The 16463-nt window shown below is 48.9% G+C and overlaps 1 protein-coding gene across 1 annotated transcript in view; it reads left to right on the plus strand.

Moving 5' to 3' along the window:
* The first annotated feature begins 5543 nt into the window (after positions 1-5543).
* PCDH1 (protocadherin 1) overlaps positions 5544-16463 on the plus strand; it is a 211991-nt gene continuing 201071 nt past the window's right edge. Inside the window, exons 1-2 of the mRNA XM_084851558.1 lie at positions 5544-5659; positions 5778-5985. Of these exons, the coding sequence (XP_084707684.1) occupies positions 5544-5659; positions 5778-5985 (324 nt within the window). The remainder of the gene's footprint in view (positions 5660-5777; positions 5986-16463) is intronic.

The following is a 16463-nucleotide window of genomic DNA, read 5'->3' on the forward strand; positions in this document are numbered from 1 at the left end:
ACACTTCTCTTGTGTTGATTTGCATCCCTTCCTTGACCAAAGTAGTGCTGATACCGTTCCAGTCAGAAGCAGCTCTAGCCCAAGGCAAGGGGAGACAGCCACTTCAGGTGGAAATTCTGGAGCGCCATACACTTCGAGGGCTGCAGAGTACGAGACACAAAAATCTAGCCCTTCTAAAATCATAGAACAGTAGGGTTGGAAGGTGCCTAATAAGACCATCGAGTCCAACCCCCTGCTCAATGCAAGAATCCAAGTCAAAGCACCACTGACAGATGGCTGTCCAGCCTCATCTTGAATGCCTCCAGTGTGGCAGAGCCCACCACCTCCCTAGATAATTGCTTCCATTATCGTATTGTCAGGACGTTTTTCCTGATGTTCAGCCGGAATCTGGCTTCCTGTAACTTGAGCCTATAATTCCATGTCCTGCACTCTGGAATGATTGAGACAAGCTCCTGGCCTTCCTCTCTGTGACAGCCTTTCAAGTCCTTGAACAGCGCTATCCTATCTCCCTTTAGTCATCTCTTCTCAAGGCTAAACATGCCCAGTTCTTTCAGTCTCTCCTCATAGGGCTTTGTTTCCACCCCTGATCATCTTGGTTGCCCTCCTCTGAACCCTCTCCAGTCTGTCTGCATCCTTCTCAAAGTGTGGTGCCCAGAACTGGACACAGTACTCCAGATGAGGCCTAACCAGTGCTGAGTAGAGGGGAACTAGTACTTCCCGGGATTTGGAAGCTATGCTTCTATTAATGCAACCCAAAATAGCATTTGCCTTTTCTGCAGCCCCATCACATTGTTGGCTCATATTCAGCTTGTAAGCTGCAACAATTCCAAGATCCTTCTCGCTTGTAGTATTGTTGAGCCAGGTATCCCCTATCTTGTAACTCTGCATTTGGTTTCTTTTTCTTACATGCAGAACTTGGCATTTATCCCTGGTAAATTTCACTCTGTTGTTTTCTGCCCAGCACTCCAGTCTATCAAGATCACTTTGAATTTTGTTTCTGTCTTCCAGGGTATTAGCTGTCCTCGCCAATGTTGTGTCATCTGCAAATTTGATCAGCATTCCCTGCACCTCCAAGTCATTAATAAAAATGTTGAAGAGCACTGGGCCCAGGAGTGAGCCCTGCAGTACCCTGCTTGTTACCCCTCCCCAGTTTGAGAAGATCCCATTGATAAGCACTCTTTGAGTCTGATTTTGTAGCCAGCTGTGGATCCACCAGATAGTTGTTTCATCTGGCCCATTTTTAGCTAGTTAGCTCATCAGGGTATCATCAGGCACTTTGTCAAAAGCTGTGCTGAAATCAAGATATATTATATCCACAGCATTCCCACAGTCCACAAGGGAGGTGACTTGATCAAAAAATGAGATCAGATTAGTCTGGCAGGATTTGTTCTTGACACATCCATGTTGGCTTGGAGTAAACACTGCATTGTTTTCACGATGCTTAGAGATGGATTGCTTTATCATCTGCTCCAGAATTTTCCCAGGGATTGATGTCAGACTGACTGGTCTGTGGTTCCCAGGTTCCTCCTTTTTGCCCTTCTAAAACAACCCTCCAGAGTTCCAGAAGACTATAGCAGTCAATTAACGGGAAGCAGGTTACTACTTTAATTTCTTTCCTTGGAAATCCACATGTCTTCAGCTACACGTGTTTCTTTGTCTGAACATCCAATTGTACTGCTGGGAGAACTTTTCCTTAGTCTGTATGGCAGGTGTTGCTTTTTACCAGTTGCCCAGGTATTTTATGCAAACAAAGCATAGTGAAGTAAACAGTGCAAAGTCAGCTGAGACAGGTGTGGTCAGTAATAGGGCACTGGTCACATTCTGTCAGCTAAATCTGCAACTACAGTGGGAACACATAAGTGCTATTTAATCAAGTCTCCTCTTCTGGAAAGATTAACCAGAATTCACTACTGAGAAGAGGTCAAACTAAAAGAGGTCAGTACTGGGAAGAAATTAAACTAAAAATTAGAAATCTGTTAAATAAATGTGTTAGTGTTTCAGGTGCCACAAGATTCTCTGATGTTTGTGTAAAAAACTACAGGGGCTTTCCCAGTGCATTCCCGCCCCCCAGCCTGCAACTTGTGCTAATACCAAGGAAAGGCAAACTTTGGGCCTTGGATATGCTTTAATTTTAGATTAAATGAAGCAAAAGAAGAAGAAAAAACATAGCTCCAAAGCAGTGGGCAGTAGTAGAAAGGCCTGGAACAAGCACACAGTGGAGAATTAGCTTGGAGTGATGAGTAGGAACAAAGAGGAGCAGCAGGAATCCTTAAGAGCCTCTCTTTGGGGGGCGGGGAGGTCTTTTGATAAGAAATTCACATTCCTCACAAGACACCCCCCCCCCCGGAAGTTGCAGAGAGAGCAAGAGAGCCCCCAAAACAAGGAATCAGATCCACATAAAGCCAGCCGTTCCATTGAAAGGCAAAGTAGCCTCTAGATGGTGCAGTGAGTTATTTCTTGGGCTGTAGGAAAGACGACGAGACAAATCTCTTTATCAGGGTAGCTCTCCATGGTAATCTATTCCTAACAGCTAGCAAGTTTGCAGTGCGGACTTTGGACTCTGGCACTCCCCCCCCCCCCGCGCGCTCATCTGGAGGGCAACCCAGAAGCCACCCAACCAGGCAGCCCTGCCTGAGCCAGCTCCACGGGGCAGACATGAACAGCCTGACGTGGCATGACTATAGGTGCACAACACCCGGGAATTTATCAAGCCTGGTAGCTTGGAACTGGAAGCACCAGGCTGAATGTTAAAGAGTGTTCAGCCCTTGGCAAAGAACCAGAGCGCAGCTTGAAAATCCAAGCAACAGGCAAAGAACTGCCTTGCTTCTTAAAGGTACAGAGGAACCAATTATCCGTTCTTTCCCACTTATGCATGCTTGCCCTTATAAATCTTCAGTACCCAGGCGGAGGTCAATAGTCCTGGCATCGCCCGCCCACAGTTACCATTGGACGCTTCCCTCGGGCCGCATAAGAGGCATGCCCTGGCTGGAAAGCCGCCACCCGCGATAAACCTGTCCGGCTGAAGCCGATTCCTTGTTTTCAGTTCCTGCTTCCTCATTTAATGGCGAAAGGTCCTCGCCGCAACCAGCGAGCCTGGGCGCGCACCAAAAACCTTGCACTCCACGTCAACCATTCTGGCTTTCCTCCTGAGGGGCAGCTGAGCCCCTCTGTGCCGTATTGTAGAAACTTCGGGGGGCTGCTGTAGCCGTCGCAGAGGGGAAGGGCGAGGGACTGGCAGGCGCGCAGCCCCCCCCCCCCGGCAGGTGCAGCAAGAGGCAGCGGGCGACTCACCGGAACCCCCTGCGACTTTGGGGGGGTGCGCCGTGGCCCGGGGGCGGGGTGGGCAAGGTCAGCCTGAGTCACGGGGCGGGGGGCCTCGCTTCGGGAAGTGCGGGGGGGGGCAGGCAGCGCACCAGCTAGACCCGAGAGGCTCGCGCGGGCTCGCGCTCCCCTCCCCTCCCCTCCCCTCCCGCTGCAGCCGCTTCAGCGGTGTGGGGAGCCGGCCTCGGGTGCCTCTAGCGGCAGTGCCGGATGCCTCGGGTGCCCGCCGCGCCGGTGCGTGCGGAGCAGAGCGGGGACCCTCCTCCTGTTCGGAGGTCTCCGCCGGTGGGCGCGAGCGCGCGACCTCGTGGTCGGGCAGCACCCGGCAGCACACTAGGCTCTCTGCTGCCGAGCCGGAGAGGAGCTCGCCGCGGGCGCCGCCAACCTCCCCGCCGCCGCCGCCGCTTGCGCGGCGCCAGCGGAGCCAGCGAACGCGGGCCGGCCGATTCCCGAGGCAAGTGAATGGCCGCGACGGGGCGGGGGGCGGCGGCGGCGGCGCGGAGGACGAGGGCGACGCGGGAAGGCGCCCGGGCGAGGCGGCAGCGCGGCACGAGGCGAGACGGGAAGCGCCGCGCAGCAGCCGGCTCGCGCTCTCTGCGGCTCCGCTCGGCCGCCTCCAGGGGCCGGCGCGCCCGCCGAGCGCCCGGGCGTTCCGGCGAGGTGCCGCTGCTCGCCGCGCGGCGGCCGCGTCCCAGGTGGCGGCGCCTCCCAAGGCGCTCGAGGGGTTCGGCCCCGGTGCCGCGAGCGTGGCGGGAAGAGGCCGCGGCCGCCCCGGCCCGCCTTGCGGGACGGCTGGCAGCTGCGAGGCTGAGGCAAGCGAGGCTGGCTCGCTGCTGCCGCTCCTGCAGCCTGGCGAGCGGCTTCGGCGGAGCGCAGGGCCGGAGCCGGAGCCCCACCTCTCCGCCGGCAGCATCGCGGAGGAGGAGGAGGCGGCGGCGGCGCGGCGGCGGCGCGAGGAGGAGGCAGGCCGGGGGGAGGAGAGAAGAGGGCGCGGCGGGGGGTGGGCGCACTCCCTGGGCTGCGCTCCTCCTGCACATCCTTCTCCGCGCACACACGCCGAGAGACGAGCTCCGGCTTGGACACCGCCGCCGACCCGCGCCGCCAACCTGCCTGCCTGCCGCCTCCCGGCGGCCCGCCCGGTCCGCGCGCGGCGACAGCAGGCGCAGCTGCCCGCCGGGCTCCGTCGGCGGGGGCGGCGGGGCGCCGGCGTTTGGAATTTTTTCTCTTTTTTGCTGGTGGATAACGAGAAAACCCCGCGGCAGAGGCGGAGGGAGCGGAGCCGATCCCGATCTACTGGGGAGGGGCTCGAGCAGACGGCGGGAGAAGATGCCCGGGGAGGAGCGGCGAGCTCGGAGGAAGCCCCGGGCTCCTCTCCGCTGGCCCCTGCTAAGTAAGGCGGGTCTATGGCTGCGCGCGAGCAGGAGCCGGGCGAGGCGAGGGCGGCGGGGTGCCTCGGCGCTGGCACGGAGGACGCGCCGCCGCGTGTGTCGGAATGCGGGAGTCCATCATTGGCGGGGCCGCAGGAAAGGAAGCGGCGCTGGGGCGGCGGGCAAGGAGCCCTGGCAGGACCTGAGGCTGCCGGTGCAGAAGCGTTAGGCGGGCGGGAGCAGCTGCCGCCGCCGCCCGGGATCCAGCGATGGATGGACTGATGGTCGGGGTGGCTTCCAGCCCGCTTGCTGGGGGCCGAGTTTGCGGTTCAGGCCGAAGATGCGGCCAGTATCGGATGCTGCTGGGGCTTTTCAGGGGCATCTCGTTGTGGCGCTCCCTTAGGGAGCGGCAGCTGCTTAGCTGCTGCCCTCCCCGGAGCACCTTTGAGCCCGGCTCCCCGCTCATCTTCTTTCTCTTTTGGCTGCCCCATTATGTCGTGGTGAAAACCCGGGGGCTCGTCAGTGCAGCCCTCAGTGGGCGGAATGGCGCTGGAAGGGAGCCCCTGAGAGCCGAAGCGCGCGCTCGTGGGAGGGGGAGCGAGGGCTCCGCGCGCATCTGGCCCCCCTCCATTTATAGACGGGAAGCTCGATCCGCGCACAGAGAAGCCGCGGGAGGGGGAGGCTGAGATCCGCGCCTGGCTTCCAGCCCCACCCCCACTGGCCGGATCGTTACACACGTAGAGCTCCCTCATCGGGCATGGCGTCACATGCTAGGATGGTGCCGTGTAGGAAGCACGACCGAACATCTGGTGCCACTTGCTGGGTGCTGGGGCGAGAAAGAGCTCCGCATCGATGATGCGTCCCCGCCTCACTGGAACTGGCGAAGAGAGATGGCACCAGCGCCGGCAGATCTTGCGCGAAGCCGCCCACCGCACTCCAGTCCAGCTAGGCGTGGGCTCGGGGAACATCGCGTAACTGTGCAAATGCCGTTTTCGGAATGCGCGAGTTTTAAGCGTGCAGTTCGGGGGCGGGGGGATGCAGGCGAGCCCAGGCAGCCCAGTCGCTTGTTTGTGTTTTTTGCGTGAGCAGCTGCATTTATGAATTACGAGGGCGCCGGCTCCTTCTAGGGGTGGCTGACAGTGTAGCCAAGGTGGGAAGTGCGTTGCAGTCTTACCCTTGCCAGGTCCCCGAGTTAGGCCGATTTTCTTCTGAGATTGGCACACTGCGAGCCTGTATAGGAAACAGTGTTCTTGTGAAGCATGGTGTGTCTGTACCTCCTCCGGAGATGTACTCCCGAGTGAGGGCTCTGGAGAGAAAAGAAAGGGGAAGTTGAAATATATTGTGGAGGAAGGACATTTGGAAGATGCGTTATCAGAATTAAATGGGGTAAATTTGAGTATGCATGGAGGAGGATAGAAAGAAAGTGGATCATATGGATGAGGGTCATGTAGATGTAATAGAAGACATGTGCCTTGTAGGTCTGATGTAAACATGGTATGTTCAGCATGTAAAGGAAGTCTGTGTGCATGGTTGGTGATCTATGTATAAATACAAGCATACATTTTTGGTGAGAACACTTTGTTTGTTGCGTGTTGTAGGTGAAGTGGGCCCATGCAAGATGCATGGGTGCAGAATGAACATATGATATGTGATGAAGAGGGGATGGGCAAGCTGTGGAGAAGAAGGGTGCACCTAATGGAGCTGTATGTATGGTACGTGTCTGTGGAGGAGGGACACATGATACATGCATGAGAATGTACATATGAATGAAGGATGTGTAAGGTGCACATTGAGAGGAAGCAGATTGCTTTAATCACTGGGCAAAAGAGCTATGCTGTGTTATTATTTGCTGGTGGATTACTTATTGCAGTTATCTCTTAAACCTTCCTGTTTAAGGGGTTGAGATAATATAACTACTAGGCTGAGTTGGATAGCAGCAGGAGAGAACCTACGTTAAGTCCCTTTTACTGCTGGTAATATGGTTTGAATGGAGATGCTTAGTATAAATGATGTTTGATTTTACTCTGACCGTTTGTGGTTGCTGTAAGGTCCTAGCCATCTCATTTTCCCAGAGCTAGTGCTGTGTGTTTCTTATGTGTTATCCACCCATTTAAAATACCAAAACAACCACCTCAAACTTATCTTAACATCTTTTTCCTGTCTTTTATCTATCTTTCATCGCTATATAATATGAACTAGGTAGCACAACCAGATTATTTTTCCCAATTCCTATTTGTGTTTCCTGATGTTTCTGTGTGTGTGTGTGTGTGTTGCTCGTCAGAGAGCTATTTAATATGGGATGTTTCCTGGGGAGCGTGCACAATGTTTTCTAGCACCTCTAATAAGATACATGTTTGATACTTTGGCAAAGGATTTGGGACACGAATGCCATTGCTAGCTGTGGATGGTCCCAAGGCATTCCAGAATGTGTCTTGCTAAGAAATCTGCATTGCTGTGTATGATATCTCAGAGTAGTTCTGCTATCATATGTGCAATCCAAAAGTCTTCCCCCCATCCCTATAGGCAGAATAACTTGTAGCTGTAATCAAGAATTGGAGCCAGGACATCCTAAGCATCCTAAGAGAGCTTCGGCTATTGGGTGGTATAGAAATGAAACAAACAAACAAGCATTGCTGAATATTTTTGTGTATGCTAATGTGTTTACATGAGTGGAGAATGGTCTTGCTAAGCCAGTTACAAGAGGAGGGGAAAATGATTTAAAATGACAAAACCATGCATGGATGACAGCTGTTTCCATTAAGGTTGATTCCCTTTAAGGTTTTAAAGGGAATCAACTAGCACAGGCCTTAAAAGACACTGAGGCCAGGCTTTTGGAGGAAGGTCAGTTTTGTAACAAATCAACAGGACCTACAGGAAAAAGGACTACTAAAACAGCTCAGCAAGGCTGTAGTTCTGAGAGTGGCTCTGGCATACAGAAAGGGCCTATGCAGATTAAGTGGTCAGATTTTTGGATGATTGGGGACCTTATTTTCCCCTGGATGAAGCATCACTTCTCTAAGATAACATAGTTGGAATAAGAAATGTACTGTAGTGAGGAAATGGATGCTCAGCATGAATGTTGAATTAGTGTATGCTGAGCATCTGCAGGAATGCTGCAGAGGTTTGGACACATAATGGATATGTGTGTACATATAGTACAGGGTTATGCCTAGAGTGGTGTATGGGGAGACAGACAGACAGACAGATATATTTCCATGCTGTATGCACATGTATAGAGTGAGCACCGGTGCACATCTGAAGAGCAAATGCAGTACAGAAGCCATGCATGGCATAGAACATTTCACGATGCCAACTCACACCATAGCCAACCCTATTAACCATTCATTAGTCAGACATGGGGCTAGATCAGTAAATGGTGGTGCAAAATGGTGTCTTTGTTTTAGTAATTAACATGTTTACAATCCACTTGGAAGCTCTCTTGGGCAAACCTCACTGAAATGAGCAATGAGTGCCCAGAATCTGCTATCAGTGTCAGCCTCCTCATTTTGCCTCATGATGTGTCCATGTCTAGTCAGTTAAAGTTCACAGGTAATTAAATGATTAAAGACAGTGATTTTATTTTTCATCTTTGAAATATTAATATGACGGAACTTAATGAAAGTATAGCTGTCCCATTTTCACATTTCAGTAGTTGCTAAGCTCCCAACTGGTAGGGTAGTAGTATTCCTTTTATTACTGTGCTGGCTATATACAAGTACAGAATCATCCAGATGCATTTACTGGATGACTCTGGTGAGATACAGATCAGAAATTACAGAAATCTTTCTGCTTTCTTGCTTTTTCTTGTTAAATGTTTGTAAGTGGAACTCTGCATTTATCAGGATTCTTGCCATCGAATTGGCATCTTTTTGACAAGTCAAATATTAATTACAAAGTACTTATAACATTGCTAAATGTTATCCTGTGTTGGACATACCTTCAGTTGAGAGATTCCTTCCACTTCATCTTCTCTCAACTCCCTTCCACATGGTGTTCCCTCCCTCCACCACTTGCTGCTCATTACTGTTTCACTGCCCAGGATTACCTCTGTAGTTTAACATAATCTAGATTCCAGACTAGAACAACCACTCACATTTAAAGGTGGATGGAAATCAAATGTACCAAGCAAGAAAGATCAGCAACTGGGGCCTTGCCTCACATTCCATCCTGCTTGAGGCTGAGTTATCCTCCATGGGAAGGAGGGCCAGCTCCATTGCAGCCACAACCTCCCACAGAAGGGATGCATGGCTCCATTTTTGCTGTATTTTCATTGACAGGTCAAGACTCCTTTGTATCAAAGGCTTTTGACAGTTGACTTCTTTTGCTCTGTTCTATTTTGCATTCTGATTTCTAACTGATTTTTTCCTGAATTCTTTTATTTCCTGAATAATGATGTTTGCTAATCAGTTGCCATAATATCTTTGTAAAAAAACAATACACCTGATTTCCCTAGTGCCTACAACCCCTTGCTTCTGGAAAGTTTTGGACATTTCTGAGTAAACCTGTGATCAGTATTGGACTGTAAGTTCCACTTACCTGCAAATAAATAAGATTGCATATTTTAAAATAAGTGATCTTGCTTAGATTCCTAATGCATGTAAGACGGTATAGCTCTATACCCTAAGCATACCTAAGTAGTAAGAAGGTATAGAGAGCTATACCTAAGTAGAGCAAGGTAAAAATCTGTCTCTCGTCTCAAATCAGGTATAATTCTGCAGTTCAAAGGAGTGTGGAATGCATCTCCAGAGATTTCAGATTATGCTCCTGGTTTGGTCAAAGGCCCTATTAGGGCCTAGCTACACATTACTTTAATTGTGTGGCTTGCTGCCCTGTTAGGGTATTTTTTTTAAAAACCCACCCTAGTAGTTCGTGGGGCTGTTGGGACTGCAATGTGTGGTGAGAAGGAGATTTAAGCCTTCTCTCCCCAGCCATGATATCAATGAAAATCCCCCCTGCACTGCAATTAGCAATAGAAAAAAAGCCCCCCTTGGCTCCCATTTGGAACAGAAAAGTGGAGTAGAAATATTTAATAAATAAATACTAAGAATGGGAAAGACTAGAGATCTCTTCAAGAAAATCGGAGATCTCAAGGGAACGTTTTGTGCAAAGACAGGCATGATAAAGGACAAAGAAGGCAGGGACCTAACAGAAGCACATGAGATTAAGAAGAGGTGGAAAGAATACACAGAAGAACTATACAGGAAAGATCTTAATGTCCCTGATAGCCATGAGAGTGCGATCACTGAACTTGAGCCGGACATCTTCGAGAGTGAAGTCAAGTGGGCCTTAGGAAGCATTAGTAACAACAAAGCTAGCGGAGATGACAGTATTCCAGCTGAGCTATTTAAAATCCTAAAAGATGATGCTGTTAAAGTGCTGCACTCAATATGCCAACAAAGTTGGAACACTCAACAGTGGCCACAAGACTGGAAAAGGTCAGTTTACATTCCAATTCCAAAGAAAGGCAACGCCAAAGAGTGTTCAAACTACCGTACAATTGCGCTCATTTCACATGCCAGCAAGGTGATGCTCAAAATCCTACAAGCTAGGCTTCAGCAGTATGCGAACCGAGAACTACCGGAAGTACAAGCTGGGTTTCGAAGAGGCAGAGGAACTAGAGATCAAATCGCCAACATTCACTGGATCATGGAGAAAGCAAGAGAATTGCAGAAAAAGTCTATTTCTGCTTCATTGACTATGCTAAAGCCTTTGATTGTGTGGATCACAACAAACTGTGGCAAATGCTGAAAGAGATGGGGGAACCAGACCACCTTACCTGTCTCTGGAGAAACCTGTATGAGGGTCAAGAAGCAACAGTAAGAACCGGACATGGAACAACCGATTGGTTCAAAATTGGGAAAGGAGTATGACAAGGCTGCATATTGTCGCCCTGCTTATTTAACTTATATGCAGAGTACATCATGAGAAACACCAGGTTGGATGAATCACAGGTCGGAATTAAGATTGCCGGGAGAATTAACAACCTCAGATACGCAGATGATACCACCCTAATGGCAGAAAGTGAAGAGGATCTCAAGAGCTTCTTGTTGAGGGTGAAAGAGGAGAGTGCAAAAGCTGGTTTGAAACTCAACATTAAAAAAACGAAGATCATGGCATCTGGCCCCATCACTTCCTGGCATATAGAAGGGGAAGAAATGGAAGCAGTGACTGATTTTATTTTCTTGGGCTCCAAGATCACCACAGACGGTGACTGTAGCCATGAAATTAAAAGACGCTTGCTCCTTGGGAGGAAAGCTATGGCAAACCTAGACAGCATAGTAAGAAGCAGAGACATCACCTTGCCGACAAAGGTCCGTCTAATCAAAGCTATGGTTTTCCCAGTAGTAATGTATGGCTGTGAGAGCTGGACTATAAGGAAGGCTGAGCGCCGAAGAATTGATGCTTTCGAACTGTGGTGCTGGAGAAGACTCTTACGAGTCCCCTGGACTGCAAGGAGGTCAAACCATTCCATACTAAAGGAAATGAACCCCGAGTGCTCATTGGAAGGACAGATACTGAAGCTGAAGCACAAATATTTTGGCCACCTAATGCGAAGAGAAAACTCTGGAAAAGACCCTGATGCTGGGAAAGACTGAAGGCAAAAGGAGAAGGGGACGGCAGAGGATGAGATGGCTAGATAGCATCACTGATGCAATGAATATGGACTTGAGCACACTCCAGGAGAGAGCGCAGGACAGGAAGGCCTGGCGTGCTATGGTCCATGGGGTCACGAAGAGTCGGACACGACTGAACAACAACAACAAATGGGTTTAGTGGATGAGAAAAAGGATGGCATCTCCTGGACCTTGCCTCTCCAGGACAAAGTGGGAGGCTTAGGAGAAGGGTGTCTTATGCCCAGATAGAAGGTGGGGGGGCTTGAGGTGTAGGCAATGGGGGGGTGCCTGCCTTGCCATCGGCCCTCTTGTAGCTCCTTGGTTGTGCTATGGGCTTGTGTGTGGCTGATGCTCAGCTTTAAAAGACCTGCATGGGAAAGAGGGTTGATCTAGGAGAGAGCTGGGGTAGAATAATAGAATAGTAGGGTTGGAAGGGGCCTATAAGACCATCGAGTCCAACCCCTTGCTCAATGCAGGAATCTCAGTCAAAGCATCCCTGTCAGATGGCTGTCCATCCTCATCTTGAATGCCTCCAGTGTGGGAGAGCCCACGACTTCCCTAGGTAATTGGTTCCATTGTCGTATTGACAATGGAACCAATTCTGACAACTCTAACAGTCAGGATGTTTTTCCGGATGTTCAGCTGAAATCTGGCTTCCTGTAACTTGAGCCCATTATTCTGTGTCCTGCACTCTGGGATGATTGAGAAGAGATGCTGGCCTTCCTCTCTGTGACAGCCTTTCAAGTACTTGAAGAGCGCTATCATATCTCCCCTCAGTCCCTTGTTCTCAAGGCTAAACGTGCCCAGTTCTCTCAGTCTCTCCTCATAGGCCTTTGTTTCCAGGCTCCTGATCAACTGCGTTGCCCTCCTCTGAACCCTCCATGGATCATTGTACCCACTAGCCATCTTCCAATTAAAGCATCTTGGGACTATCTCCAAGGATAGTCATGAGTGTAAACTCTGTATAAAGTTCCATGATTTTTCATGGCAGTTATGTCTGTTAGGAGGGAGGGAAATACTGGACAGGTTTCATTAGCAGCCTGGACATTTTTGTGCTCATTAACAGGGGTGCACAATTCATCCTGCGCAAGTCCTATTCAAATGCACTCCTGGTGGACTGTGCCCCATAAGTCATACCTGCCTCTATTCTGCCATGCTACAAATCTGCTGCCTGAGGCAGCTCTCCCGCCCTTCCTTGTGGTCTATGGTCTTGACACAAAATTTCTTACTGTCTTGACACAAAATTGAGGCTTGTTATGGCAAAGATTAGAGATATCACCTTCACACGTGGGTGAAATTGGGCAAGTTGGTGTTGTGCCACATATGTGATAGTGGAATCACTTAGAGCAGGAGGAGGAATGGCGAATGGGAAGGAGGCTGGGCAGAGGAGGCAAGTAAACAAGATGGGAGAGATTGTATGTTGTGGCTTAAATAGGCGACACACTGTTTGCAGGAAGCTGGGATTGCACTTGGGAGGTAATGGGGCAGACTACAAGCTGATGTTGGGTTCAGTGTAAACAGGCTGGTGCCTGGAGATCCTTTGAGAAAGGAATGTACTTTGTTTTGAGGTCATGGAAGAGGGTGGGGGGTGGGGCAGCAAGTGGTTATAATCAAGTTGAGCTGCTGCGACCTTTTCCTATGGAAAACAAAGATGTATCAGAAGCTGATTTGTTCCTGAAATTTGATGTCATGTACTATCTTCTGTAGGGGACAAGTGTATGCTATATTTGAGAGTAGAGTAAGCAGTAGTTTGTTTGTTTGTTTGTTTAAAAAAATCTTCTACCCTGTGTAATTGCAATGCTTTTATAATTGATCAAAACATTTTAAATTTATTAATTCAGGCAGTTAAAACACAAACTATAATGCTATGCACACTTTCTTTGGAGTAAATCTCAATTAACATACTAGGAATTATTTTTGAGCAAACATACATAGTACTGGATTCGAAATGTTTTAGACGTATTGTCTGTTTATAAACATTACAGTACATAATAAATAGTGGTAATGTCTGAAGTACTACTTTCCAAATATTATGAATTAGCCAATTAATTGAATAGGAAGATTTGTCCTTAGTTGGAAAACACATTATGCTAGGAGAGTATCTGCTGAGCTAATTGGACAGTTTATACTTCCCATCAATATTGTGTCAAAAAATAGTCGGTCCATCATGAGCTGATTTCGTTTAGTAAAGAGTGTTACTTTCTGGTGAATTAGCCACTTCAAATCTCTTACTTTGCTACCTCAGTTTCTGCTGTAGAGTGAAGCAAGGGCTGTGCAATTTTTGCCTTTCTCTTCCCACGCCCTTTTAGGGTGACTCAACTAGGAGTTGTGCAAAAGTTCAATATCTGCTCAGATTTTTCCAAGCAGAATTGTGATAATTTGCTCCCTCATCCTCTGCCTCTTCCTCAAGAAGCAAAGAACTCACATTGGGAGCAAGGAATGGGATAGCCAGTGTGGTGCAGTGGTTACAGTATTGAACTGGGACTTGGGAGATCCAGGTTCTAGTCCCCACTCAACCATGAAGCTCACTGGGTGACTTTGGACCAGTCACGGATTATCAGCCTAACCTACCTCACAGGGTTGTTGTGAGGATACAGTGGAGAAGAGGACCATGTAAACTGCCTTGGGTTTCTTGGAGGGAAAAGGGTGGGCTATAAATGTAATATATAATAGTAATATATAATATAATAAAATGTAATCGGGACCGCAGGTGGCTTAGTGGTTAAGACGCTGAACTGCCGGTCGGCAGGTCAGCGGTTCGAGACCCGAGTGCTGCGTGACGGAGTGGGCTCCCGTCTTCAGTCCCAGCTCCTGCCAACCTAGCAGTTCGAAAGCAAGAAATTGCAAGTAGATAAATAGGTACCGCCTCGGCGGGAAAGATAACAGCGTTCCGTGCACCTCGGTGTTCAGTCATGCCGGCCACATGACCACGGAAGCGTCTTCGGACAGCGCTGGCTCTTCGGCTTAGAAACGGGGATGAGCACCGCACCCTAGAGTCGGACACGACTGGTTGGGGACACCTTTGCCTTTTACCTTATAAATGTAATAATAAATAAAATAGCAGGTAGCAGAGGGCTTCCTCGAAAATGGGAGACGCATGCTGAACCCCCGACTATTTGCAAAGTGAACATGCTGGCAGCACCATTTCTGTTGTAAAACATGGGGGTTGTAGTTCATTAGTGTGTCAACAGTTTTCAGTACCTTTGTTTTTTTCTCCCTTAAATTTAAGCAATATAAGGGAAGTACATGCTATTGTCTTTACATTTTTACAATTATTCCAATAAAAATGTCTACATAATATAACATGTACATCATAGAATAGCAGGTTTGGAAGGGGCCTACAAGACCATCGAGTCCAACCCCCTGCTCAGTGCAGGAATCCAAGTCAGAGCATCCCTGGCAAGTGGCTGTCCAGCTTCATTTTGAATGCCTCCAGTGTGGGAGAGCCCACTACCTCCCTAGGGAATTGGTTCCATTGTCGTATTGCTCTAACAGTCAGTCAGGAAGCTTTTCCTGGTGTTCAGCCGGAATCTGGCTTCCTATAACTTGAGCCCATTATTTCATGTCCTGCATTCTGGGATGATCGAGAAGAGATCCTAGCCTTCTTCTCTGTGACAACCTTTCAAGTACTTGAAGAGCGCTATCATATCTCCCCTCAGTCTTCTCTTCTCCAGGCTAAACATGCCCAGTTCTTTCAGTCTCTCCTCATAGGGCTTTGTTTCCAGTCCCCTGATCATCTTCATTGCCCTCCTCTGAACCCTCCCCAGTTTGTCTGCATCCTTCTTAGTGTGGTGACCAGAAGTGAACACGGTATTCCAGATGAGGCCTAACCAGTGTTGAGTAGAGGGGAACTAGTACGTCACATGATTTGGAAGCTATACTTCTATTAATGCAGCCGAAAAGAGTATTTGCCTTTTTTGCAGCCATATCACATTGTTGGCTCATATTCAGCTTGTGATCGACAACAATTCCAAGATCCTTTTCGCTTATAGTGTTGTTGAGCGAAGTATCGCCCATCTTGTAACTGTGTATTTGGTTTCTTTTTCCTAGGTGCAGAACTTGGCATTTATCCCTGTTAAATGTCATTTTGTTGTTTCTGCCCAGCCCTCCAGCCTATCAAGATCACTTTGAATTCTGTTTCTGTCTTCCTGGGTATTAGCTATCCCGCCCAATTTTGTGTCATCTGCAAATCTGATCAGCATTGCCTGCACCTCCTTATCTGAGTCATTAATAAAAATGTTGAAGAGCACTGGGCCCAGGACTGAGCCCTGCGCTATCCCGTCTGTTACCTCTCCCCAGTTTGAGAAGATCCCATTGATAAGCACTCTTTCAGTCCGATTCTGTAGCCAACTGTGGATCCATCTGATGGTTCTTTCATCTAGCCCACTTTTGGCTAGTTTGTTTATCAGGATATCATGGGGCACTTTGTCGAAAGCTTTGCTGAAGTTGAGCTATCTTATGTCCACAGCATTCCCACAGTCCACAAGGGAGGTTACTTGATCAAAAAATGAGATCAGATTCGTCTGGCAGGATTTGTTCTTGACAAATCCATGTTGGCTTCGAGTAATCACTGCATTGTTTTCAAGGTGTTTACAGATGGGTTGCTTTATAATCTGCTTCAGAATTTTTCCAGGGTTTGATTTCAGGGTTCCTCCTTTTTGAAGATCACATTAAGTGTGTTTTAATTTTCCCCCTCAAAGAGTTCAGGTCAAATATTCGTGCTGTATAGGAACACACACAAAAACACCACCATGTGCCTGGCTGTGACAATGGACTGGATGAGGGCTAATAAACTGAAACTCAATCCAGACAAGACTGAGATGCTGTTGGTGGATGGTTCTTCTGACCGGGTGGAGGGTGCCCAACCTGTTCTGGATGGAGTTGCAGTCCCCCTGAAGGAGCAGGTTCATAGCTTGGGGGTTCTCCTTGAGCCATCTTTGTCACTTGAGGCTCAGGTGGCCTCAGTGGCACGGAGTGCCTTCTACCAACTTCATTTGGTGGCCCAGCTATGCCACTATCAGGACAGGGATAACCTGGCTTCAGTTGTCTATGCTCCAGTAATCTCCACGTTAGATTAATGCAATTCACTCTATGTGGGGCTGCCTTTGAAGACGGTTCAGAAACTGCAGCTCGCGCAAAATGCAGCGGCCAGATTGATAAC

Source organism: Heloderma suspectum, chromosome 4 (genome assembly GCF_057233095.1).
Source record: "Heloderma suspectum isolate Gila_16-S chromosome 4, 16-S_ref, whole genome shotgun sequence".
In the NCBI taxonomy this organism is placed as follows: Eukaryota; Metazoa; Chordata; class Lepidosauria; order Squamata; family Helodermatidae; genus Heloderma; species Heloderma suspectum.